We start from the raw sequence: 27,956 nt of genomic DNA, 5'->3' as shown, positions 1-27,956 counted from the left end.
ATGCCAGTTCTTAACGATGACAAGCATACCCATAACATGATGCAGCCACCACCATGTTTGAAAATATGGAGAGTGTAACTTCGTAAGCATATGTTTTATACTCCTGAACTTATTTAAGTTTTCCATAACAAGAGGGGTTGAAATACTTATTGACTCAAGACATTTCAGCTTTTGCTTTTTTATTTATTTATTTTTATTAAAATTTGTCAACATTTCTGAAAAAACATAATTTCCACTTTGAACATAATGTGTGTAGACTCAAGTGACAACATTTCAACTTTAATCAATTTTAAATTCAGGTTGTTACACAACAAAATGTTGGAAAAAAGTCAAAAAGGGAGGGGGGGGGGAGTGTGAACTTTCTGAAGGTACTGTAGATACATAAGTCGTTTCACTTACTTTCCTGTCCGGGACTCCATCTTGCCAGGGGGCGTCGTTACACGTTTCCTCTTCCTGGGTCGGCCCCGCCCACGTCTGGTTAGACTCCGCCTCTCCTCCTCCTGCTGAACCTCTCTGAACAGAAAGAGAACAGTGATTGGATAGGACGTACGTACTGGTCTGTCTGTCTGTCTGTCTGTCTGTCTGTCTGTCTGTCTGTCTGTCTGTCTGTCTGTCTGTCTGTCTGTCTGTCTGTCTGTCTGTCTGTCTGTCACTCACTGGGTGTCTGTCACTCACTGGGTGTCTGTCACTCACTGGGTGTCTGTCACTCACTGGGTGTCTGCAGCTGGTCCAGATGTGTATTGTCTGTCTGTCTGTCTGTCTGTCTGTCTGTCTGTCTGTCTGTCTGTCTGTCTGTCTGTCTGTCTGTCTGTCTGTGTGTCTGTGTGTCTGTGTGTCTGTCTGTGTGTTACTCACTGGGTGTCTGTCACTCACTGGGTGTCTGTCACTCACTGGGTGTCTGTCACTCACTGGGTGTCTGTCACTCACTGGGTGTCTGGAGCTGGTCCAGATGTGTATTGTCTGTCTGTCTGTCTGTCTGTCTGTCTGTCTGTCTGTCTGTCTGTCTGTCTGTCTGTCTGTCTGTCTGTCTGTCTGTGTGTCTGTGTGTCTGTGTGTCTGTGTGTCTGTCTGTCTGTCTGTCTATCTGTGTGTTACTCACTGGGTGTCTGAGCGTCTCTGCAGCTTGTCCAGTTGTCTCTGTTTGTCCTTGTACTGCCTCTGTAGCTCCGCTAACCTGATCCGGTGCTGTAACTCCCCTCCGTCACACACCTCCACACACACCTTACTGAAGAGCTGCTGGACACACACACACACACACAGGTTAGTGATACTCCACACACCTCCACACACACCTTACTGAAGAGCTGCTGGACGCACACACACACACACACACGGGTTAGTGATACTCCACACACACACACACACACACACACACACACCTTAACAGCTTCTACCTCCAAGCCATAAAACTGCTGAACAATTAATCAAAATAGCCACCTGGACTATTTACATTGAACACCACCCCCTTTAATTTCACGCTGCTGCTGCTACTCTGATATTATCTATGCTTAGTCACTTCAATAACTCTACCTACATGTACATATTACCTCAATTACCACACACTGACTCTGTACCGTAATACCCTGTATATAGCCTCCACATTGACTCTGTACCGTAATACCCTGTATATAGCCTCCACATTGACTCTGTACCGGTACCCCCTGTATATAGCCTCCACATTGACTCTGTACCAGTACCCCCTGTATATAGCCTCCACATTGACTCTGTACCGGTACCCCCTGTATATAGCCTCCACATTGACTCTGTACCGGTACCCCCTGTATATAGTCTCCACACCTCCTGCGGGTCTGTCCTCGTCCTCCAGCTGTAGGTCTTGCTGGGGTGTAGTCGTCTGGGGAGGTCGATGTGAGACTGGCTCTCAATGGCCTCCAGTAACACCTTTCTACCTGCCTCTAACAGGCTGTCGAGCCCGCTCAACACCTCACCTACACACACACACACACACACACACACACACACACACACACACACACACACACACACACACACACACACACACACACACACACACACACACACACACACACACACACACACACACACACACACACACACACACACAGAGAGAGAGAAACAGACTCAGCATTAGATTCCGTGTAGGACCTTTATGAGGAAGTCACATTTAAACCATTTCCTTTTCCGCCTCCCTCCCTCCCTCCCTCCCATCCCCTCCTCCCTCCCTCCCTCCATCCCCTCATCTCCTCCCTCCCTCCCTCCCTCCCATCCCCTCTCCTTCTCCCTCCCCCTCTCCTTCTCCCCCCCTCCCATCCCCTCGCCTTCTCCCCCCCTCTCTCCCATCCCCTCTCCTTCTCCCCCCTCTCTCCCATCCCCTCTCCTTCTCTCCCCTCCTCCTTCCCCCTCTCCTCTCGCCCCTCCATTCCCATCCCCTCTCCTTCTCTCACGTCCTCTCCTCCTCCCTCCCTCCCATCCCCTCTCCTTCTCCCCCCCATCCCCACCTCTCCTCCCCACCTCTCCTCCCCTGCTCCTTCCCACCTCTCCTCCCCCTCCTCCTCCTCCCCCTTCCCCCTCACCCTGCTCCAGCTGTATTCTGTCCATCTCTAGTGAAGCCATGTCGCTGAGTAGAGTCATCCCTTCCAGGGCCCAGACCTCCAGACACCCAGGACTGGTCACGTCTCTCCCCAGCGAGGAGGCCTCTGTCTGGAGCAGGGTGGGTAGGGCAGGTGGGGCAGCCTGGGGCATCTGACTGGCAGCCCACAGTGTCATCATACCGACGTTTCGAGGGGAGGGAGGGGGAGGGCAGGGAGAGAGAGGGGGAGGAGGAGAGGACGCGTGAGTGTCGGGGCCGGGTCTAAAAGTCGGTCGCTCGGAGCTTGCCGTGGTGCATGATGGGTAATGAACGGGGCTCGACTTCTTTGTGACCTCTGGTTTAGTCTCCACTTTCGGGACGGATGGCGGAAGCTGATAGGATCCACGGCAGCCGTAGGTCAACACCTCCATCTTGACCGCTCCTGCCTCCTCCTCTTCCTCCTCTTCCTCCTCCTCGGTCTGTTGTTCTTGTGGCTGTGTGGGGGGTAGAGGAGGACAGGGCTGGGGGACTGTGGGGAGGCTAACACTGGTGTGTTTGTGTGGCAGAGGACAGGGCTGGGGAGTTGTGGCGATGCTGGTGTGTAATTGTGGGTGTGTAAGGCTGGGATGTGTGTGTAATTGTGTGTGCGTGTGGCTGAGATGTGTGTGTTTGAAGCTTGAGTCTCCGTCTCTCTCTATTCGACTGAGGGTTGGAGGGCTGGAGATTCGGAGTAAAGGGTCCAGGGCTGCAGGACTCATGCCCAGCTGGGGTGGCTCCCGATCGGCGGGGTCGTGCTTCAGAGCGGTCCCTTGGTCTGGCCGGAGCTCCAGGACCCGAGGCGTCGCGTCTGGAGCTGTGGCCCGGGGCAGAGGCGCTAGGGAGGAGACCGTGGGGCGTGTGTTACCCCCTGCTGGATGGCGAGGGGGGAAGAGGGCGCTGAACGGAGCGGTGATGGACTGGTAACGGTAACCAGGGGTGATATCTGTCCACACACACACGCACAGGGTCAGATAAATAATACACATGATCCCTCTCATCAAGCACTGGTGTATCTAACCAGACTGGTTATATATAGACAACACAACAGAATAACAGACTGGTTATATATAGACAACACAACAGACTGGTTATATATATAGACAACACAACAGAATTTAACAGACTGGTTATATATAGACAACACAACAGACTGGTTATATATATAGACAACACAACAGAATTCAACAGACTGGTTATATATAGACAACACAACAGACTGGTTATATATATAGACAACACAACAGAATTTAACAGACTGGTTATATATAGACAACACAACAGAATTTAACAGAATAGAATTTAACAGAACAGAACAGAACATAACAGAACAGAACAGAATATGACAGAACAGAATATAACAGAATAGAATATGACAGAATAGAATAGAATAGAATATGACAGAATAGAATAGAATAGAATATAACAGAATATGACAGAATAGAATATAACAGAATATAACAGAATAGAATATAACAGAATATAACAGAATATAACAGAATAGAATATAACAGAATAGAATAAGACAGAATAGAATAAGACAGAATAGAATAAGACAGAATAGAATATAACAGAATAGAATATAACAGAACAGAATAGAATATGACAGAATATAACAGAATAGAATATAACAGAATAAGACAGAAAAGAATATAACAGAATATGACAGAATAGAATATGACAGAATAGAATATGACAGAATATAATATAACATGACAGAATAACAGAATAGAACAGAATATAATATAACATGACAGAATAACAGAACAGAATAACAGAACAGAATAGAACAGAACATGACAGAATAACAGAACAGAATAACAGAATAGAACATGACAGAATAGAATATGATAGAATAGAATAGAATATGACAGAATATATTAGAATAGAATATGACAGAATATAATAGAATATGACAGAATAGAATAGAATATGACAGAATAATAGAATAGAACAGAATATGACAGAATAGAATATGACAGAATAACAGAACAGAATAACATAACAGAATAGAAAAGAATAGAATATAACATGACAGAATAACAGAACAGAATAACAGAATAGAACAGAATAGAATATGACAGAATAGAATATGACAGAATAGAATAGAATATGACAGAATATAATAGAATATGACAGAATAGAATAGAATATGACAGAATAGAATAGAATAGAATATGACAGAATAATAGAATAGAACAGAATATGACAGAATAGAATAGAACAGAATATGACAGAATAGAATATGACAGAATATAATAGAATAGAATATGACAGAATAGAAGAATATGACAGAATAGCAGAATATGACAGAATAGCAGAATATGACAGAATAGATGAATATGACAGAATAGAATATAACAGAATATAACAGAATATAACATGACAGAATATAACAGAATAGAATATAACAGAATATAACAGAATAGAATATAACAGAATAGAATATAACAGAACAGAATAGAATATGACAGAATAGAATATAACAGAATAGAATATGACAGAATAGAATATAACAGAATAGAATATGACAGAATAGAATATGACAGAAGAATAGAACAGAATAGAATATGACAGAATAGAATATGACAGAATATAACAGAATATAACATGACAGAATATAACAGAATAGAATATAACAGAATATAACAGAATAGAATATAACAGAATATAACAGAATAGAATATAACAGAATAGAATATAACAGAACAGAATAGAATATGACAGAATAGAATATAACAGAATAGAATATGACAGAATAGAATATGACAGAAGAATAGAACAGAATAGAATATGACAGAATAGAATATGACAGAATATAACAGAATATAACATGACAGAATATAACAGAATAGAATATAACAGAATATAACAGAATAGAATATAACAGAATAGAATATAACAGAACAGAATAGAATATGACAGAATAGAATATGACAGAATAGAATATAACAGAATAGAATATGACAGAATAGAATATGACAGAATATAACATGACAGAATATAACATGACAGAATAACAGAACAGAATAACAGAACAGAATAGAATATGACAGAATAGAACAGAATATGACAGAATATAACAGAATATAACAGAATAGAATATGACAGAATAGATTATGACAGAATAATAGAATATGACAGAATGGAATATGACAGAATATGACAGAATAAAATAAGACAGAATAGAATATAACAGAATATAACAGAATAGAATATAACAGAACAGAATAGAATATGACAGAATAGAATATAACAGAATAGAATATGACAGAATATAACAGAATAGAATATGACAGAATATAACAGAATAGAATATGACAGAATAGAATATGACAGAATATAACAGAATAGAATATGACAGAATATGACAGAATAGAATATGACAGAATATAATATAATAGAACAGAATATGACAGAATAGAATATAACAGAATAGAATATAACAGAATATAACAGAATAGAATATGACAGAATAGAATATGACAGAATATAACATGACAGAATATAACAGAATAGAATATAACAGAATATAACAGAATAGAATATAACAGAATAGAAAATAACAGAACAGAATAGAATATGACAGAATAGAATATGACAGAATAGAATATGACAGAAGAATAGAACAGAATAGAATATAACATGACAGAATAACAGAACAGAATAACAGAACAGAATATGACAGAATAGAACAGAATATGACAGAATATGACAGAATAGGGCATGACGGAATAGAATATGACAGAATAGAATATGACAGAATATAATAGAATATGACAGAATGGAATATGACAGAATAGAATAAGACAGAATAGAATATAACATAATATAACAGAATAGAATATAACAGAACAGAATAGAATATGACAGAATAGAATATAACAGAATAGAATATGACAGAATATAACAGAATAGAATATGACAGAATAGAATATGACAGAATAGAATATGACAGAATATAACAGAATAGAATATGACAGAATAGAATATGACAGAATATCACAGAATAGAATATGACAGAATAGATTATGACAGAATAGAATATGACAGAATATAATATAATAGAACAGAATATGACAGAATAGAATATAATAGAACAGAATATAATAACAGAATAGAATATGACAGAATAGAATAGAATAGAACAGAATATAATATAATAGAACAGAATATGACAGAATATGACAGAATGGAATATGACAGAATATGACAGAATAGAATAAGACAGAATAGAATATAACAGAATATAACAGAACAGAATAGAATATGACAGAATAGAATATAACAGAATAGAATATGACAGAATAGAATATGACAGAATATAACATGACAGAATATAACATGACAGAATATAACATGACAGAATATAACATGACAGAATATAACATGACAGAACAGAATAGAACAGAATAGAACATAACAGAATAGAATATAACAGAATAGAATATAACAGAATAGAATATAACAGAATAGAATATAACAGAATATAACAGAATAGAATATAACAGAATAGAATATAACAGAATAGAATATAACAGAATAGAATATAACAGAATATAACAGAATAGAATATAACAGAATAGAATATAACAGAATAGAACATAACAGAATAGAACATAACAGAATAGAACATAACAGAATAGAACATAACAGAATAGAACATAACAGAATAGAACATAACAGAATAGAATATAACAGAATAGAACATAACAGAATAGAATATAACAGAATATAACAGAATAGAATATAACAGAATAGAATATAACAGAATAGAATATAACAGAATAGAATATAACAGAACAGGAAATAACAGATCATAAACTGGGTGGAATTCCTATTGGCTGACAGCCGTGGTATATCAGGTATGACAAAACATTTGTATTTTTACTGCTCTAATTAGCATTTTAACAGGATGCTCACCTGTGTAGAGTCGGTGAAAGGGGGCGGGGGTCTGTTTCTCCCCCCTCTCTCTCCCCCCCTCCTCCTCCTCCTCTCCCTCCTGCTTGGGTCTCAGAGGGGAGGAGGGTCTCAGGGGGGAGGCAGACTGTGGAGGGGGGGGGCGAGGGAGTGGAGAGGAGGGGTGAGACCTCTCTCTCTGGACCTCCTGGTGTTGGAGACTGAGCCTGGGGGAGGACAGGGGGGTGAGGGAGGAGGTGGAGGGGGGAGGCGAACGGAGGGGAGTTTTATGGCAGTGGAGGGAAGGGGAGGGAGTGGGGCGTGGCGAGGGGCGGGGTTTGGGCTCGGAACTCCTCTTATTGGTCTTCTCTTCTAGCTCCGCCCTCTGTTCACTGGCCTTCAGACGCTCCTACAACAGAGAGAGAGAGAGCGGGGTGAGGGTGGGAGAGAGAGCGGGGTGAGGGTGGGAGAGAGAGCGGGGTGAGGGTGGGAGAGAGAGCGGGGTGAGGGTGGGAGAGAGAGCGGGGTGAGAGAGCGGGGTGAGGGCAGGAGAGAGAGCAGGGTGAGGGCGGGGCGGGAGAGAGAGTGTGAGAGAGCGTGTGTGTAACCTTGTGTTTACTTGCAGTGTGTGCGTTAGGGGTGTGTGTCTGTGTGTCCTCACCAGCAGTTAGGTGTGTACCAGGCCGTGTACCAGGTGTGGGTGTGTACTAGGTGTGTACCAGGTGTGGGTGTGTACTAGGCGTGTCCTAAGTGTGTACCAGGTGTGGGTGTGTAGTAGGCGTGTCCTAAGTGTGTACTAGGTGTGGGTGTGTACCAGGTGTGTACTAGGTGTGGGTGTGTACCAGGTGTGTACTAGGTGTGGGTGTGTACCAGGTGTGTACTAGGTGTGGGTGTGTACCAGGTGTGTACCAGGTGTGGGTGTGTACCAGGTGTGTACCAGGTGTGTCCTCACCATCAGCTGAGCGTTCCTCTGTAGCTCCAGGACCTGAGCAGCGTGTTGTTGAATCATCATCAGCTCGTGTTGCCTCAGCATCTGTTGCTGTGACAACATCTGCAGCTGAGCCGCATGTTGCAGGGAACTTCCCGCTCCGTACACCGCCGGCCACAGGGGGGCGCCACCCCCATCCAACACATCTCCTCCTACGGGACGGACAGACGACACACAATTATAGGGTGATGCACGGCAAAGCAGTGTTCCACACAGCCCCCAAGTCATCCTCACATCGTACCGTAGCGTGGGACGTGTTCTGTGGATATAACCATCAGCTGTCCTGACTGGGGGTCTCTAGCCAGCTGGTAGGGAGGGAGGGCCTGGTGCAGCGGAGAGGGGCCTAAACCTGGGGCAGGACAGAGACAGACAGACAGACAGACGGAGACAGACAGGAGGCAGACAGACAGAGACAGACAGGAGACAGACAGACAGAGACAGACAGGAGGCAGACAGACAGAGACAGACAGGAGACAGACAGACAGAGACAGACAGGAGACAGACAGGAGACAGACAGACAGACAGGAGACAGACAGACAGACAGGAGACAGACAGACAGACAGGAGACAGACAGACAGGAGACAGACAGACAGACGGAGACAGACAGGAGACAGACAGACGGAGACAGACAGGAGACAGACAGACAGGAGACAGACAGACAGGAGACAGACAGACAGACGGAGACAGACAGGAGACAGACAGACAGAGACAGACAGGAGACAGACAGACAGACAGGAGACAGACAGACAGACGGAGACAGACAGACAGACGGAGACAGACAGGAGACAGACAGACAGACAGACAGACAGACAGACGACAGACAGACAGACAGACAGACAGACAGACAGACAGGAGACAGACAGACAGGAGACAGACAGACGGAGACAGACAGACGGAGACAGACAGCCAGAGACAGACAGCCAGAGACACAGACAGACAGAGACACAGACAGACAGAGACACAGACAGACAGAGACACAGACAGACAGAGACACAGACAGACACAGACAGACACAGACAGACACAGACAGACAGACAGAGACAGACAGACAGAGACAGAGAGAGATTGTTAATCCATTATAGCAAATCCACAGGTCATCGAAGACTCTTCATAGGGTCAGGATACCGGGGGGACCGCTAGCCGGGATACCGGGGGAACCGCTAGCCGGGGGACCGCTAGCCGGGTCGGGATACCGGGGGGACCGCTAGCCGGGTCGGGATACCGGGGGGACCGCTAGCCGGGCCGGGATACCGGGGGGACCGCTAGCCGGGTCGGGATACCGGGGGGACCGCTAGCCGGGCCGGGATACCGGGGGGACCGCTAGCCGGGTCGGGATACCGGGGGGACCGCTAGCCGGGTCGGGACACCGGGGGGACCGCTAGCCGGGATACCGGGGGGGACCGCTAGCCGGGGTCGGGACACCGGGGGGACCGCTAGCCGGGATACCGGGGGGGACCGCTAGCCGGGTCGGGATACCGGGGGACCGCTAGCCGGGTCGGGATACCGGGGGACCGCTAGCCGGGACGACCCCAGCTCACCTGCACTCTGGCCAACAGCTCACCTGCTCATAGTGTGTGTGTGTGTGTGTGTGTGTGTGTGTGTGTGTGTGTGTGTTATAGTGTGTGTGTAGTGGGTATAGTGTGTGTGTGTGTGTGTGTGTGTAGTGGGTATTGTGTGTGTGTAGGTGTGTGTAGTGGGTATAGTGTGTGTGTAGGTGTGTGTAGTGGGTATAGTGTGTGCGTAGTGGGTATAGTGTGTGTGTGTGTGCGTAGTGGGTATAGTGTGTGTGTGTGTGCGTAGTGGGTATAGTGTGTGTGTGTGTGTGCGCGTAGTGGGTATAGTGTGTGTGTGTGTGTGCGCGTAGTGGGTATAGTGTGTGTGTGTGTGCGTGCGCGTAGTGGGTATAGTGTGTGTGTGTGTGTGCGCGTAGTGGGTATAGTGTGTGTGCGTGCGCGTAGTGGGTATAGTGTGTGTGTGTGTGTGTGTGTATAGTGTGTGTGGGTATAGTGTGTGTGTGTGCGCGTAGTGGGTATAGTGTGTGTGTGTGTGTGTAGTGGGTATAGTGTGTGTGTGTGTGTGTGTATAGTGTGTGTATAGTGTGTGTGTGTGTGTGTATAGTGTGTGTGTGTGTGTGTGTGTGTGTATAGTGTGTGTGTGTGTGTGTGTGTGTGTGTGTGTATAGTGTGTGTGTGTGTGTGTGCGTAGTGGGTATAGTGTGTGTGTGTGTGTGTGTGTGCGTAGTGGGTATAGTGTGTGTGTGTGTGTGTGTGTAGTGGGTATAGTGTGTGTGTGTGTGTGTGTGTGTGTGTAGTGGGTATAGTGTGTGTGTGTGTGTGTAGTGGGTATAGTGTGTGTGTGTGTGTGTGTGTGTGTAGTGGGTATAGTGTGTGTGTGTGTGTGTGTGTGTAGTGGGTATAGTGGGTATAGTGTGTGTGTGTGTAGTGTGTGGTGTGTGGTGTGTGGTGTGTGTGTGTGTACCGTAGGGGGATCCCGACAGCCAGATGGGCGGGGCTCCTTGGCGAGGCATCCAGGGGTGAGAGGTCAGAGGGGAGGAGTCGTGGGGCCAGCGGGCGGAGCCTCCAGTCACCATGAGGTTAGAGGTCATCAGGTTCGAGGTCATCAGGTTGGAGGTCAGGGCGCTGGACGCCAGGGGGGGGTGCATCTGGGTGAACTCTGCCAACTCCTTACTCTCTCTGATCAGACACACACACACACACACACACACACACACACACACACACACACACACACACACACACACACACACACACAATATAAAAACGTCTAATTCAGGGAATCAATCCAACCAGGGACTCGACCCCTAACCCCACCAGGGACTCGACCCCTAACCCCACCAGGGACTCGACCCCACCAGGGACTCGACCCCACCAGGGACTCGACCCCACCAGGGACTCGACCCCACCAGGGACTCGACCCCTAACCCCACCAGGGACTCGACCCCTAACCCCACCAGGGAATCGACCCCTAACCCCACCAGGAATCGACCCCACCAGGGACTCGACCCCACCAGGGACTCGACCCTAACCCCACCAGGGACTCGACCCCTAACCCCACCAGGGACTCGACCCCTAACCCCACCAGGGACTCGACCCCTAACCCCACCAGGGACTCGACCCCTAACCCCACCAGGGACTCGACCCCACCAGGGACTCGACCCCTAACCCCACCAGGGACTCGACCCCTAACCCCACCAGGGACTCGACCCCTAACCCCACCAGGGACTCGACCCCTAACCCCACCAGGGAATCGACCCCTAACCCCACCAGGGACTCGACCCCTAACCCCACCAGGGACTCGACCCCTAACCCCACCAGGGACTCGACCCCTAACCCCACCAGGGAATCGACCCCTAACCCCACCAGGGAATCGACCCCTAACCCCACCAGGGACTCGACCCCTAACCCCACCAGGGAATCGACCCCTAACCCCACCAGGGAATCGACCCTAACCCCACCAGGGACTCGACCCCTAACCCCACCAGGGACTCGACCCCTAACCCCACCAGGGACTCGACCCCTAACCCCACCAGGGACTCGACCCCTAACCCCACCAGGGACTCGACCCCTAACCCCACCAGGGACTCGACCCCTAACCCTGATATGAATAATATCTACAGTTTCCTAACAGGTGATATGAATAATATCTACAGTTTCCTAACAGGTGATATGAATAATATCTACACTTTCCTAACAGGTGATATGAATAATCTCTACAGTTTCCTCACAGGTGATATGAATAATATCTACAGTTTCCTAACAGGTGATATGAATAATCTCTACAGTTTCCTAACAGGTGATATGAATAATCTCTACAGTTTCCTAACAGGTGATATGAATAATCTCTACAGTTTCCTAACAGGTGATATGAATAATCTCTACAGTTTCCTAACAGGTGATATGAATAATCTCTACAGTTTCCTAACAGGTGATATGAATAATCTCTCGTTTCCTAACAGGTGATATGAATAATATCTACAGTTTCCTAACAGGTGATATGAATAATATCTCGTTTCCTAACAGGTGATATGAATAATATCTACAGTTTCCTAACAGGTGATATGAATAATATCTACAGTTTCCTAACAGGTGATATGAATAATATCTACAGTTTCCTAACAGGTGATATGAATAATCTCTACAGTTTCCTAACAGGTGATATGAATAATCTCTACAGTTTCCTAACAGGTGATATGAATAATCTCTACAGTTTCCTAACAGGTGATATGAATAATCTCTACAGTTTCCTAACAGGTGATATGAATAATATCTACAGTTTCCTAACAGGTGATATGAATAATATCTACAGTTTCCTAACAGGTGATATGAATAATATCTCGTTTCCTAACAGGTGATATGAATAATATCTCGTTTCCTAACAGGTGATATGAATAATATCTCGTTTCCTAACAGGTGATATGAATAATCTCTACAGTTTCCTGAATACGGCAGCCTTTCACAGGTGAGTCGTTGGTCACGCCCCTAACCTGAGCAACTTCTCCTGCTCGCGCTCCAGGCACCCCAGTCTGTCGCCACGGTGACGGGCTCGCTCGTCCCCCCGCTCCTCGTCTGTTTGGAACGACAGAATAGAACACAGTGACCCATAATGCACTGCTTCGATAACAGTAGATTTGGTGATATCTGGTCTATTAAAATATACTGAACTAAAATATCAAATGCAACATTTTTTTTCAAATATTTTTACCGACTTACAGTTCATACGGAAATCAGTAAATTTAAATAAATAAAATTAGGCCCTAATCTATGGATTTCACATGACTGGGAATACAGATATGCATCTGTTGGTCACAGATACAGTGAGGGAAAAAAGTATTTGTACGTTTGCCCACTGACAAAGAAATGATCAGTCTATAATTTTAATGGTAGGTTTATTTGAACAGTGAGAGACAGAATAACAACAAAAAAATCCAGAAAAACGCATGTCAAAAATGTTATAAATTGAAATAACGTTGGCCTTGAAATAGCTTCACTAATGACGGTGATATCCTTCAACTTCTACTGGGTTTCCAAATACCCCCCCCCATATAGCCCCCCCTAATAGCCCCCCCTATATACCCCCCCCTATATAGCCCCCCCTATATAGCCCCCCCTATATAGCCCCCCGTTTGCAACGCCAGGGTTGTGGGTTCGATTCCCACAGGGGGCCAGCCCAAACAAAACTTTTTTTTTTTTTTAAATGCATGAAATGAAATGTCTGCATTCACTACTGTAAATCGCTCTGGATAAGAGCGTCTGCTAAATTACTAAAATTACAATTTTTCCCCCTATATATCCCCCCTATATAGCCCCCCTATATAGCCCCCCTATATATCCCCCCTATATAGCCCCCCCTATATAGCCCCCCCATGAGAGGCATAATGAGTCATGTCAAACTGTGTTGAATTGTAGGAAGTGTCTTAAAATGTCAAAACATATGAAAACTGTTTGTCCCCCCCATATCTAAACCCCAGTTACCCCCTTTGGTATAAAAGGTGTAAATAAACAGCCAGTCTCACCTTTAACCCCTGCGTGCAGCACTAGAGGTCTCTGCGAGTCTGTATTGCTACTGTCCCTCTGTCTGGCCACGGCCACAGCGATCCCTACAGGAGGGTGACGGACCTCTCCCCCACCCTCACCTGGCCCCGCCCCCTCGCCGTCGGGACGTTCCACCTCTCTCTTCATCAGCCTCCCCCCCGCTCCTCCTCCTCCTCCTTCCAGTCTCATGAACGCCAGGCCTCCGAACGAGGCTTGGTTGTCCGTGTTCTGCCTAGAGGACACCCGGCGTTCAGGTGGGAAAGTCCCGCTGTATTTGATTAGACTCTGCATGGCTGACACTTCTCCTCCTTCTGTTCCCTCATCAGTCCCTCCTCCCCCGCTGCCTCTCCTCCTTCCCACCACTGGGGGGTAGAGGGCTGAGGTGTCCATGTAACGCCTCTGTCCCTCCTCTCCTCCTCTCTGGGGTTGGGGCGAAGGGTGGGGGGAATTTGTGTGTCTGTTTTGGGGTGCGTGGGGGTTGGATGGGGGTCTGTTGAGTTCCGGCTGGTTGTGGTGTGAGGGTTGAGTGTGTGTGCGTGTCTGCTGTGCGGAGTGTGTGTGTGTGTGTTGAGAGTGTGCGTGTCCGTGCTGGGAGGCCAGCGCTGCCATATGACTGGTGGCGTAGTTAGCCAATGGGCTGATGGGGTTCCATTTAGGCCCTTCCCCCACTCGCTCCAGGCCCAATCGGACAGCATGTTTTGGCGTGTCCCTGGGGTCCGGGCTGAACCCTGATTGGCTGACGTAACCGTCTCGTTTCAGAGCCGAACCGTTGGAGCAGATCACAGAGCCCTCCTCCCGCTCTCTCTGATTGGACAAATCACCAGGAAGAGAAGGGCGACGGTCCAATAGAGTCTTTTCAGGAAACCTGGAGATCTCCCTCTCTCTTTCTCTCTCCCTCTCTCTTTCTTGTTCTCTCTCCCTTTCTCGTTCTCTCTCCCTCTCTCTTTCTCGTTCTCTCTCCCTCTCTCTCTGTTTGTCATGTTTGTCCCTGGCCTGCGAGGCGATCTGGATTGGGCCGACCCGCTCATCATAGACCTCCACGGAAGGCACGTAAGTGGGCGCGCTCACACGCTGTTCCCTGATAGGCTCCCGGTGTGCAGTGTAGGTGGGGCCAGGGAGGAGTCCACCGCTGTAGGTAGATTCAGTCTTTCTCAGCCTGTCTGTGTGTGTGTGGGGGTTAGGGTTGGAGTTAGGGGAGCGAATAGGTGCGTCATCAGTCTCTGGGTAACGTCCAGAAGAGGAGGAGCCCTGGAGGGGACGAGGAGCAGACGGGCGGTGGAGGAAAGCCTCTCTTTCTCGTTCTCTGTGGCGTTCTCTCTCTCCACTCCTCCCATCCTGCTGTGTCAGATCTACCACACTGTACGAACGAGGTTCCTCTCTCGACCGCTCCCTCTCTCCTCTGTCTCTCTCCTCGCGGTAGAGTCTGTCGCTGCCCCGCTCCTGAGGCTCCTCTCTGTCCTCGCGGTAGAGTCTGTCTCGGTCTCTGCCCCCTTCCTGGGGCTCCTCTCTCTCTCTCTCCTCGCGGTAGAGTCTGTCTCGGTCTCTGCCCCCTTCCTGGGGCTCCTCTCTCTCCCTCTCCTCGCGGTAGAGTCTGTCTCGGTCTCTGATCCCCTCCTGGGGCTCCTCTCTCTCCCTCCCCTCGCGGTAGAGTCTGTCTCGGTCTCTGATCCCCTCCTGGGGCTCCTCTCTCTCCCTCCCCTCGCGGAAGAGTGTGTCCCGGTCCCTGACCCCCTTCCGGGAGGTACTCAGGGGGGGGATGGGGCTGGGGGGGACAGAGGAGGGTTGAAGAGGCGGCTGGGGTAACGACACCGGCAGGAAGAACCTCTCTGGAACACAAACATCACAAAAACACCAAATCCATCAGATCCTCCAACAACACCACCACCACACCCATCAGGACACACCACCACATCCATCAGACCACATCCTCCAACAACACCACCACCACCACACCCATCAGGACACACCACCACATCCATCAATTTGCTGAGTAGAGTGTTTAAGGTAAATTTCACTGGGCATCCCCCAAAGCCAACACCCCCTTTGGCCTCCTTTTCTTCCAGCTCTCTGCTGCCAATGACTGGAACGAATTGCAAAAATCTCTGGAGACTCATATCTTTAACTTTAAGCATCAGCTGTCAGAGCAGCTTACCGATCACTGTACCTGTTAGAGGGCGACCGATTAATCGGAATGGCCGATTAATTAGGGCCGATTTCAAGTTTTCATAACAATCGGTAATCGGTATTTTTGGCCACCGATTTGCCGATTTTTTAAAATTTATTTTTTACACCTTTATTTAACTGGTCAAGTCAGATTAAGAACACATTCTTATTTTCAATGACGGCCTAGGAACGGGGGTTAACTGCCTTGTTCTGGGGGGATTCGTTTTTGCAACCTTCTGGTTACTAGTCCAACGCTCTAACCACCTGCTTTACATTGCACTCCACGAGGAGCCTGCATGGCTGTTACGCGAGGGCAGCAAGAAGCCAAGGTAAGTTGCTAGCTAGCATTAAACTTATTTTATAAAAAACTATCAATCTTAACATAATCACTAGTTAACTACACATGGTTGATGATATTACTAGTTTATCTAACGTGTCCTGCGTTGCATATAATCGATGCAGTGCCTGTTAATTTATCATTGAATCACAGCCTACTACGACAAACGGGTGATGATTTAACAAGCGCATTTGCGAAAAAAGCACTGCCGTTGCACCAATGTACCATAAACATCAATGCCTTTCTTAAAATCAATACACAAGTATATATTTTTAAACCTGCATATTTAGTTAATATTGCCTGCTAACATGAAATTGTGTCACTGCTCTTGCGTTCATTGCCTGGCTCGTTCCGAACTAATTTGCCAGAATTTTACATAATTATGACATACCATTGAAGGTTGTGCAATGTAACAGGAATATTTAGACTTATGGATGCCAACCATTAGATAAAATACGGAACAGTATTTCACTGAAAGAAAAAAATGTTTTGTTTTCGAGATGATAGCTTCCGGATTCGACCATTTTAAATGGCCAAAGGCTCGTATTTCTGTGTGTTTATTATACACTGCTCAAAAAAATAAAGGGAACACTTAAACAACACAATGTAACTCCAAGTCAATCACACTTCTGTGAAATCAAACTGTCCACTTAGGAAGCAACACTGATTGACAATACATTTCACATGCTGTTGTGCAAATGGAATAGACAACAGGTGGAAATTATAGGCAATTAGCAAGACACCCCCAATAAAGGAGTGGTTCTGCAGGTGGGGACCACAGACCACTTCTTAGTTCCTATGCTTCCTGGCTGATGTTTTGGTCACTTTTGAATGCTGGTGGTGCTTTCACTCTAGTGGTAGCATGAGACAGAGTCTACAACCCACACAAGTGGCTCAGGTAGTGCAGCTCATCCAGGATGGCACATCAATGCGAGCTGTGGCAAGAAGGTTTGCTGTGTCTGTCAGCGTAGTGTCCAGAGCATGGAGGCGCTACCAGGAGACAGGCCAGTACATCAGGAGACGTGGAGGAGGCCGTAGGAGGGCAACAACCCAGCAGCAGGACCGCTACCTCCGCCTTTGTGCAAGGAGGAGCAGGAGGAGCACTGCCAGAGCCCTGCAAAATGACCTCCAGCAGGCCACAAATGTGCATGTGTCTGCTCAAACGGTCAGAAACAGACTCCATGAGGGTGGTATGAGGGCCCGACGTCCACAGGTGGGGGTTGTGCTTACAGCCCAACACCGTGCAGGACGTTTGGCATTTGCCAGAGAACACCAAGATTGGCAAATTCGCCACTGGCGCCCTGTGCTCTTCACAGATGAAAGCAGGTTCACACTGAGCACATGTGACAGACATGACAGAGTCTGGAGACGCCGTGGAGAACGTTCTGCTGCCTGCAACATCCTCCAGCATGACCGGTTTGGCGGTGGGTCAGTCATGGTGTGGGGTGGCATTTCTTTGGGGGGCCGCACAGCCCTCCATGTGCTCGCCAGAGGTAGCCTGACTGCCATTAGGTACCGAGATGAGATCCTCAGACCCCTTGTGAGACCATATGCTGGTGCAGTTGGCCCTGGGTTCCTCCTAATGCAAGACAATACTAGACCTCATGTGGCTGGAGTGTGTCAGCAGTTCCTGCAAGAGGAAGGCATTGATGCTATGGACTGGCCCGCCCGTTCCTCAGACCTGAATCCAATTGAGCACATCTGGGACATCATGTCTCGCTCCATCCACCAACGCCACGTTGCACCACAGACTGTCCAGGAGTTGGCGGATGCTTTAGTCCAGGTCTGGGAGGAGATCCCTCAGGAGACCATCCACCACCTCATCAGGAGCATGCCCAGGCGTTGTAGGGAGGTCATACAGGCACGTGGAGGCAACACACACTGCTGAGCCTCATTTTGACTTGTTTTAAGGACATTACATCAAAGTTGGATCAGCCTGTAGTGTGGTTTTCCACTTTAATTTTGAGTGTGACTCCAAATCCAGACCTCCATGGGTTGATAAATTGGATTTCCATTGATTATTTTTGTGTGATTTAGTTGTCAGCACATTCAACTATGTAAAGAAAAAAGTATTTAATAAGATTATTTCTTTCATTCAGATCTAGGATGTGTTGTTTAAGTGTTCCCTTTATTTTTTGAGCAGTATATTATAATTAAGTCTATGATTTGATAGAGCAGTCTGACTGAGCGATGGTAGGCACCAGCAGGCTCGTAAGCATTCATTCAAACAGCACTTTTGCTTCAAGCATTGCGCTGTTCATGACTTCAAGCCTGTCAACCCCCGAGATTAGGCTGGTGTAACCGATGTGAAATGGCTAGCTAGTTAGCTGGGTGCGCGCTAATAGCGTTTCAAACGTCACTCGCTCTGAGACTTGGAGTAGTTGTTCCCCTTGCTCTACATGGGTAACGCTGCTTCGAGGATGGCTGTTGTCGATGTGTTCCTGGTTCGAGCCCAGGTAGGAGCGAGGAGAGGGACGGAAGCTATACTGTTACACTGGCAATACTAAAGTGCCTATAAGAACATCCAATAGTCAAAGGTATATGAAATACAAATCGTATAGAGAGAAATAGTCCTATAATTCCTATAATAACTACAACCTAAAACTTCTTACCTGGGAATATTGAAGACTCATGTTAAAAGGAACCACCAGTTTTCATATGTTCTCATGTTCTGAGCAAGGAACTTAAACGTTAGCTTTCTTACATGGCACATACTGCACTTTTACTTTCTTCTCCAACACTTTGTTTTGCATTATTTAAACCAAATTGAACATGTTTCATTATTTATTTGAGGCTAAATTGATTTTATTGATGTATTATATTAAGTTAAAATAAGTGTTCATTCAGTATTGTTGTAATTGTCATTATTACAAATAAATGTAAATGTTTTTATTTATTTTTTAAGTAAAAAATACATAAAAAATAAATAAAAAACGGACGATTAATCGGCATCGGATTTTTTTGGTCCTCCAATAATCGGTATCGGCGTTGAAAAATCGTAATCGGTCGACCTCTAGTACCTGTACATAGCCCATCTGTAAATAGCCCATCCAACTACCTCATCCCCATATTGTTATTTACCCTTTTGCACCCCAGTATCTCTACTTGCACATCATGATCTGCACATCTATCACTCTAGTGTTAATTTGCTAAATTGTCATTATTTTCACCTCTATGGCCCATTTATTGCCTTACCTCCCTACTCTTCTACATTTCCACACACTGTACATAGATTTTTTCTACTGTATTATTGACTGTATGTTTTGTTTTACTTCATGTGTAACTCTGTGTTGTTGTATGTTGTCGCACTGCTTTGCTTTATCTTGGCCAGGTCACAATTGTAAATGAGAACTTGTTCTCAACTGGCCCACCTGGTTCAATAAAAAGGTGAAATAAAAAACATTTTATTTATTTTTTATCCTTCAGAACAACACAGCAGATACAGTAACACCAGGTTTCCAAAAGAATCTGGCCCAAGACCCCACTTTGATACACATTTTGTTTGTTTGTCCCCACCATGTGGAAAAAGTTATGTAAATCAACGACCAATAATGCCTTTTTATTGGGGCTAAGATAGTCTATTACAAATCAATACTTTGATATGAAGGCAGTATGGTCTGAAGAGACCGTATTTCAATCTGAAGGCAGTACGGTTTGAAGACACTGAAATGAGACCGTATTTCAATCTGAAAGCAGTACGGTTTGGAGAGACTGAAATGAGGCCGTATTTCAATCTGAAGGCAGTACGGTTTGGAGAGACTGAAATGAGGCCGTATTTCAATATGAAGGCAGTACGGTTTGGAGAGAGTGAAATGAGGCCGTATTTCAATCTGAAGGCAGTATGGTTTGAAGAGACTGAAATGAGGCCGTATTTCAATCTGAAGGCAGTAAGGTTTGGAGAGACTGAAATGAGACCGTATTTCAATCTGAAGGCAGTATGGTTTGAAGAGACTGAAATGAGGCCGTATTTCAATCTGAAGGCAGTACGGTTTGGAGAGACTGAAATGAGGCCGTATTTCAATATGAAGGCAGTACGGTTTGGAGAGACTGAAATGAGGCCGTATTTCAATCTGAAGGCAGTATGGTTTGAAGAGACTGAAATGAGGCCGTATTTCAATCTGAAGGCAGTGGTTTGAAGAGACTGAAATGAGGCCGTATTTCAATCTGAAGGCAGTACGGTTTGGAGAGACTGAAATGAGACCGTATTTCAATCTGAAGGCAGTACGGTTTGGAGAGACTGAAATGAGGCCGTATTTCAATATGAAGGCAGTACGGTTTGGAGAGACTGAAATGAGGCCGTATTTCAATCTGAAGGCAGTACGGTTTGGAGAGACTGAAATGAGGCCGTATTTCAATCTGAAGGCAGTACGGTTTGGAGAGACTGAAATGAGACCGTATTTCAATCTGAAGGCAGTACGGTTTGGAGAGACTGAAATGAGGCCGTATTTCAATCTGAAGGCAGTACGGTTTGGAGAGACTGAAATGAGACCGTATTTCAATCTGAAGGCAGTATGGTTTGAAGAGACTGAAATGAGGCCGTATTTCAATCTGAAGGCAGTACGGTTTGGAGAGACTGAAATGAGACCGTATTTCAATCTGAAGGCAGTATGGTTTGAAGAGACTGAAATGAGGCCGTATTTCAATCTGAAGGCAGTACGGTTTGGAGAGCCTGAAATGAGGCCGTATTTCAATCTGAAGGCAGTACGGTTTGAAGAGACTGAAATGAGACCGTATTTCATTCTGAAGGCAGTATGGTTTCAAGAGACCCGTATTTCATTCTGAAGGTAGTATGGTTTGAAGAGACCGTATTTCAATCTGAAGGCAGTACGGTCTGAAGAGACCCGTATTTCAATCTGAAGGCAGTACGGTCTGAAGAGACCCGTATTTCAATCTGAAGGCAGTACGGTCTGAAGAGACCCGTATTTCAATCTGAAGGCAGTACGGTTTGAAGAGACCATATTTCAATCTGAAGGCAGTATGGTTTGAAGAGACCATATTTCAATCTGAAGGCAGTACGGTTTGAAGAGACTGAAATGAGGCCATATTTCAATCTGAAGGCAGTATGGTTTCAAGAGACCCGTATTTCAATCTGAAGGCAGTATGGTTCGAAGAGACTGAATATTTTGGAGGCTAGTCGTAGTGTGGTTTAGAAGTGGTAGTGTTTACTGACCTTGGTGTGGTGTGTTGTAGAGGTGGTGATGCTGAGCCAAGCCCAGCGAGGGGGGAGGAGGGTCCAGGTTACCCAGGGGGAGGTGGTAGGGGGTGGGGTACAGACCGCCTGGGAGAGGGGCGTAGCCTGGAGGAGCAACAAACAACACATCAGCTGGGTAGGTGCTGGGACAGAGCAAATACCTGTACTCCTTAGGGAGGCTGGAACCCCAGGAATGGATAGCCCTACTACTGACCTCTGACCTGTAGACACACGGTTGACCTACTCTGCCCCAGACTGGATCCTGAACCTCTAGCCCCAGACTGGATCCTGAACCTCTAGCCCCAGACTGGATCCTGAACCTCTAGCCCCAGACTGGATCCTGAACCTCTAGCCCCAGACTGGATCCTGAACCTCTAGCCCCAGACTGGATCCTGAACCTCTAGCCCCAGACTGGATCCTGAACCTCTAGCCCCAGACTGGATCCTGAACCTCTAGCCCCAGACTGGATCCTGAACCTCTAGCCCCAGACTGGATCCTGACCTGTAGCCCCAGACTGGATCCTGACCTCTAGCCTCAGACTGGATCCTGACCTCTAGCCTCAGACTGGATCCTGACCTCTAGCCTCAGACTGGATCCTGACCTCTAGCCTCAGACTGGATCCTAATATAGAACGTCTCAAGCGTCACGCTACGCTAGTGACCCCAAGCCACGGCATTCCAACAGCACTTCCCATGTAGCTTCAAACACAGATGTCCCATTCCTGCAACGACCTCTGGAATTAAACCAACCTCTCCCACAGGAGATGGAGGAGAGAGAGAGAGGGGAGGAAGAGAGAAAGAATGGTGTGCCTGTCTTCCCTCCAGGCAGGAAAGAGGACAGGAGGAGGGATAGAAGTGGGGCAGGAGAGAGAGAGAGAGAGAGAGAGAGAGAGAGAGAGAGAGAGAGGACAGGAGGAGGGATAGAAGTGGAGCAGGAGAGAGAGAGAGAGAGAGAGAGAGAGAGAGAGAGAGAGACAGGAGGAGAGAGAGGACAGGAGGAGAGAGAGGACAGGAGGATGAGAGCGAGAGAGAGGACAGGAGGAGGAGAGAGAGAGAGAGGACAGGAGGAGGAAAGAGAGAGAGGACAGGAGGAGGAGAGAGAGAGAGAGAGGGGACAGGAGGAGGGATAGAAGTGGAACAGGAGAGAGAGATGACAGGAGGAGGAGAGAGAGAGAGAGAGAGGGGACAGGAGGAGGGATAGAAGTGGAACAGGAGAGAGAGATGACAGGAGGAGGAGAGAGAGGACAGGAGGAGAGAGAGGGGACAGGAGGAGGAGAGAGAGGGGGACAGGAGGGAGGATAGAAGTGGAGCAGGAGAGAGAGAAATGAGGGACGAGGAGAGAGGACAGGAGGAGGGATAGAAGTGGGGTAGGAGAGGGGACAGGAGGAGGAGAGAGAGAGAGGACAGGAGGAGGGATAGAAGTGGAGCAGGAGAGAGAGAGAGGACAGGAGGAGGGATAGAACTGGAGCAGGAGAGAGAGAGAGGACAGGAGGAGGGATAGAAGTGGAGCAGAAGAGAGAGAGATGAAGGACGAGGAGAGAGAGAGGACAGGAGGAGTGTCATGAGAATTTTCAATCCCAATGATAATAACTAACAATCAATAAACTTTGACTAATTCCCGAGGTTTGTAAGACTCGGGGTTAAATAATAACTAGGCAAAGACTCAGCTTCTGAAAAAGGTTCGTACAGTTTATTCACGAGAACGTTCTAAAGTCCACAATATAAAAGGCATCCATTTTATAGTTCACTCCCTATTTACGCACATACCTCCACACGGACAGAGAGGTGAGTTGTATCCACTGTTTATCACCACCAAGCCGGCAGTTCCTTTCCCCCGAGATTAGAGGAAACTTGGAAAGGACTCCCTGTCCTATCATAAGTTTCTCAGAGTTCTAGCCAGGTCGGGTCAAACACAGTTGAATTGTTCTCGGTAATTTCTTAGACACACACACACACAAACACCCACACATTTCTCTCCCTAACCTTATTGGCCTTAGGTTTAGTACTTTAATCATTCATTATACATACTACATAAACTAATAAATCACTAATTAGTTACGTTTCAGGGTGGGATTCTTTAATCATTACCTTTACATCATATAATTCCCTTATCAAGGAGGGATAGAAGTGGAGCAGGAGAGAGAGAGCTGAGGGACGAGGAGAGAGAGAGCTGAGGGACGAGGAGAGAGAGAGCTGAGGGACGAGGAAAGAGAGAGCTGAGGGACGAGGAGAGCGAGGACAGGAGGAGGAGAGCGAGAGAGAGGACAGGAGGAGGAGAGCGAGAGAGAGGACAGGAGGAGGGATAGAAGTGGAGCAGGAGAGAGAGAGCTGAGGGACGAGGAGAGAGAGAGCTGAGGGACGAGGAGAGAGAGAGCTGAGGGACGAGGAGAGAGAGAGCTGAGGGACGAGGAGAGCGAGGACAGGAGGAGGAGAGCGAGAGAGAGGACAGGAGGAGGAGAGCGAGAGAGAGGACAGGAGGAGGGATAGAAGTGGAGCAGGAGAGAGAGAGCTGAGGGACGAGGAGAGAGAGAGCTGAGGGACGAGGAGAGAGAGAGCTGAGGGACGAGGAGAGCGAGGACAGGAGGAGGAGAGCAAGAGAGAGGACAGGAGGAGGAGAGCGAGAGAGAGGACAGGAGGAGGGATAGAAGTGGAGCAGGAGAGAGAGAGCTGAGGACGAGGAGAGAGAGAGCTGAGGGACGAGGAGAGAGAGAGCTGAGGGACGAGGAGAGCGAGGACAGGAGGAGGAGAGCGAGAGAGAGGACAGGAGGAGGAGAGCGAGAGAGAGGACAGGAGGAGGGATAGAAGTGGAGCAGGAGAGAGAGAGCTGAGGGACGAGGAGAGCGAGAGAGAGAGGACAGTATCGAAGCGAGCAGATAGGAACATGAAGGACAATCTGAAACAGTCTTACCTTCGTGGGCGGCAGCGTGTGAAGCCCAGAGCTGAGCCATCTGATTGGGTGATCTGTAGGCTGGGTCAGAGGTCAGGGGGGAGGGGCCGGAATAGCCCGGCAGGAAGGGACTGGAGGCTGCTGGGAAGGCATCACCTGGAGAAATTAGATATGGAGACTTTGAAGCTTTATTGAGACGAGACACACAGACACGTACAGTAGTCGATACAGACTGACATCATCATCACACCCATCCAGAATACGTCCCATAGGCCTGGATGAACAAGATCAAAACACTAAAAGGACAGGGAACAAAAACAGGAGAAAAAAGCCCCGCGGCCGACTCTCCGAGGGTAAAAGCCCCGCGGCCCGCTCTCCGAGGGTAAAAGCCCCGCCGCCGACTCTCCGAGGGTAAAAGCCCCGCGCCGGCTCTCCGAGGGTAAAAGCCCCGCGCCCGCTCCCCGAGGGTAAAAGCCCCGCGCCCGCTCCACGAGGGTAAAAGCCCCGCGCCCGCTCCCCGAGGGTAAAAGCCCCGCGCCCGCTCCCCGAGGGTAAAAGCCCCGCGCCCGCTCCCCGAGGGTAAAAGCCCCGCGCCCGCTCCCGAGGGTAAAAGCCCCGCGCCCGCTCCCGAGGGTAAAAGCCCCGCGACTCCCCGAGGGTAAAAGCCCCGCGACTCCCGAGGGTAAAAGCCCCGCGACTCCCCGAGGTAAAAGCCCCGCGCCGACTCCCCGAGGGTAAAAGCCCCGCCCGACCCTCCGAGGTAAAAGCCCGCGCCGACCCTCCGAGGGTAAAGCCCGCGCCCGGCTCCCCGAGGGTAAAAGCCCGCGCCCGATTCCCGAGGGTAAAGCCCCGCGACTCCCGAGGGTAAAAGCCCGCGACTCCCGAGGGTAAAAGCCCCGCGACTCCCCCGAGGGTAAAAGCCCCGCGACTCCCCGAGGGTAAAAGCCCCGCGACTCCCGAGGTAAAAGCCCCGCGCCGACCCTCCGAGGGTAAAGCCCCGCGCCGGCTCCCCGAGGGTAAAAGCCCCGCGACTCACCGAGGGTAAAAGCCCCGCGATTCCCCGAGGTAAAAGCCCCGCGATTCCCCGAGGGTAAAAGCCCCGCGACTCCCCGAGGGTAAAGCCCCGCGACTCCCCGAGGGTAAAAGCCCCGCGACTCCCCGAGGGTAAAAGCCCCGCGACTCCCGAGGGTAAAAGCCCCGCGACTCCCCGAGGGTAAAAGCCCCGCGACTCCCGAGGTAAAAGCCCCACGACTCCCCGAGGTAAAAGCCCGCGCCCGCTCCCGAGGGTAAAAGCCCCGCGACTCCCCGAGGGTAAAAGCCCCGCGACTCCCGAGGTAAAAGCCCCCGACTCCCCGAGGGTAAAGCCCCGCGCCCGCTCCCCGAGGGTAAAAGCCCCGCGCCCGCTCCCCGAGGGTAAAAGCCCCGCGCCCGCTCCCGAGGGTAAAAGCCCCGCGCCGACTCCCCGAGGGTAAAAGCCCCGCGACTCCCCGAGGGTAAAAGCCCCGCGACTCCCCGAGGGTAAAAGCCCCGCGACTCCCCGAGGGTAAAAGCCCCGCGACTCCCCGAGGGTAAGAGGGTGTCTCAGGGGCAGTGGGTTATGAACAAAACAAACACAGTTCCATTTCACACCGTACAGGTCACCAACTATTTGACCTTTTGAACCCCCTGAAGACGACTGCAGCCAGCCTCGGGGTTAGGGTGTGTGTGTGTGTGTGTGTGTGTGGGGGATGTGAAGACGTGTTGCCAGAGTCCCCCTGCAGCTAAATCAGTGTATTAAACCTGTCTCACACACACACACACAGTAACCAACACACACAGTAACCAACACACACAGTAACCAACACACACACCCCCCTCTGTGCTTTGTAAATCTGTACACACCCAGCAATGTAAATGACACACAGCCAGTTCTCTAAATAACACCCCGCCCCCAGAACCAGCACATCCACCTGGGTCTATTAACATTTCTAAAGACAAATTCAGACCTGCTCAAATCACACACACACACACACACACACACACACACACACACACACACACACACACACACACACACACACACACACACACACGACACACAGAGACGGAGTGTAAACCAGTAGAGGCTCCTCAGCGGAGAACCATCCTACTCAATAAATTTCAGAAAAATACACAAATAGTGAAACTTTTTTTTTTGAAAGTTCCCGGAAAAATACTATAATAAATATATTCACGTCACCAAATAACTGATTAAAACACACCGCTTTGCAGTGAAGGTCTACAGTAGCCTCAGCAGCAGTCTGTAGGGTAGCACCATGGTGTAGCCGGAGGACAGCTAGCTTCCATCCTCCTCTGGGTACATTGACTTCAATACAAAACCTAGGAGTCTCATGGTTCTCACCCTCCTTCCATAGACTTACACAGTAATTATGACAACTTCCGGACGACGTTCCTCCAACCCATCAGAGCTCTTGCAGCATGAACTGACGCGTTGTCCACCCAATCAAAGGATCAGAGAATACATCTAGTACTGAATGCAATAAGCTACAGCTAGCTAGCAATGCAGCGCATAAAATATGGTGAGGAGTTGACTCAGAGAGAGAGAGAGAGAGAGAGAGAGAGAGAGAGAGAGAGAGAGAGAGAGAGAGAGAGAGAGAGAGAATAGTTGAATAGTTTTGAACAAATTCATTCATTCAAATTGAGAATCTGCAGAGAGCTATATTCCGTTGTATTATTTTACTAACTCGTTAGTTCTAGGAGCTATGTTAACTATGATGTTAGCTAATAGGGTGACATTGATAATAATGTTGGCTGCATGCAGCGGTTAGCGGTTATGGTATGAAGATTTGAAACTCTCGCTTGCAACTGTTTAGACTAATGATCACCACCCCCCTAGAACAGCTAGATGGAGGAGAGAGTCTGGACTAATGATAACACCCCTAGAACAGCTAGATGGAGGAGAGAGTCTGGACTAATGATAACACCCCTAGAACAGCTAGATGGAGGAGAGAGTCTGGACTAATGATAACACCCCTAGAACAGCTAGATGGAGGAGAGAGTCTGGACTAATGATAACACCCCTAGAACAGCTAGATGGAGGAGAGAGTCTGGACTAATGATAACACCCCTAGAACAGCTAGATGGAGGAGAGAGTCTGGACTAATGATAACACCCCTAGAACAGCTAGATGGAGGAGAGAGTCTGGACTAATGATAACACCCCTAGAACAGCTAGATGGAGGAGAGAGTCTGGACTAATGATAACACCCCTAGAACAGCTAGATGGAGGAGAGAGTCTGGACTAATGATAACACCCCTAGAACAGCTAGATGGAGGAGAGAGTCTGGACTAATGATAACACCCCTAGAACAGCTAGAT

The 27,956-nt window shown here is 47.8% G+C and overlaps 1 protein-coding gene across 2 annotated transcripts in view; it reads right to left on the bottom strand.

The window, feature by feature from the left end:
- LOC106591770 (trinucleotide repeat-containing gene 18 protein) overlaps window positions 1–27,956 on the bottom strand; it is a 79,043-nt gene that overhangs the window by 8,539 nt on the left and 42,548 nt on the right. For both annotated transcript variants that reach the window (XM_045713408.1, XM_045713407.1), the window contains exons 3-14: window positions 24,622–24,756; window positions 21,694–21,819; window positions 14,005–15,849; window positions 12,976–13,057; window positions 10,950–11,164; window positions 8,713–8,820; window positions 8,436–8,623; window positions 7,508–7,892; window positions 2,553–3,530; window positions 1,798–1,946; window positions 1,100–1,236; window positions 400–513 (exon numbers count right to left, since the gene is read on the bottom strand). In XM_045713408.1, coding sequence (XP_045569364.1) covers window positions 400–513; window positions 1,100–1,236; window positions 1,798–1,946; window positions 2,553–3,530; window positions 7,508–7,892; window positions 8,436–8,623; window positions 8,713–8,820; window positions 10,950–11,164; window positions 12,976–13,057; window positions 14,005–15,849; window positions 21,694–21,819; window positions 24,622–24,756 — 4,462 coding nt within the window. The remainder of the gene's footprint in view (window positions 1–399; window positions 514–1,099; window positions 1,237–1,797; window positions 1,947–2,552; window positions 3,531–7,507; window positions 7,893–8,435; window positions 8,624–8,712; window positions 8,821–10,949; window positions 11,165–12,975; window positions 13,058–14,004; window positions 15,850–21,693; window positions 21,820–24,621; window positions 24,757–27,956) is intronic.

Source organism: Salmo salar, unplaced genomic scaffold, assembly GCF_905237065.1.
Source record: "Salmo salar unplaced genomic scaffold, Ssal_v3.1, whole genome shotgun sequence".
In the NCBI taxonomy this organism is placed as follows: domain Eukaryota; kingdom Metazoa; phylum Chordata; class Actinopteri; order Salmoniformes; family Salmonidae; genus Salmo; species Salmo salar.
Note: the sequence above shows the minus strand (reverse complement) of the source record. Positions and strands in the feature narration are given on the sequence as shown.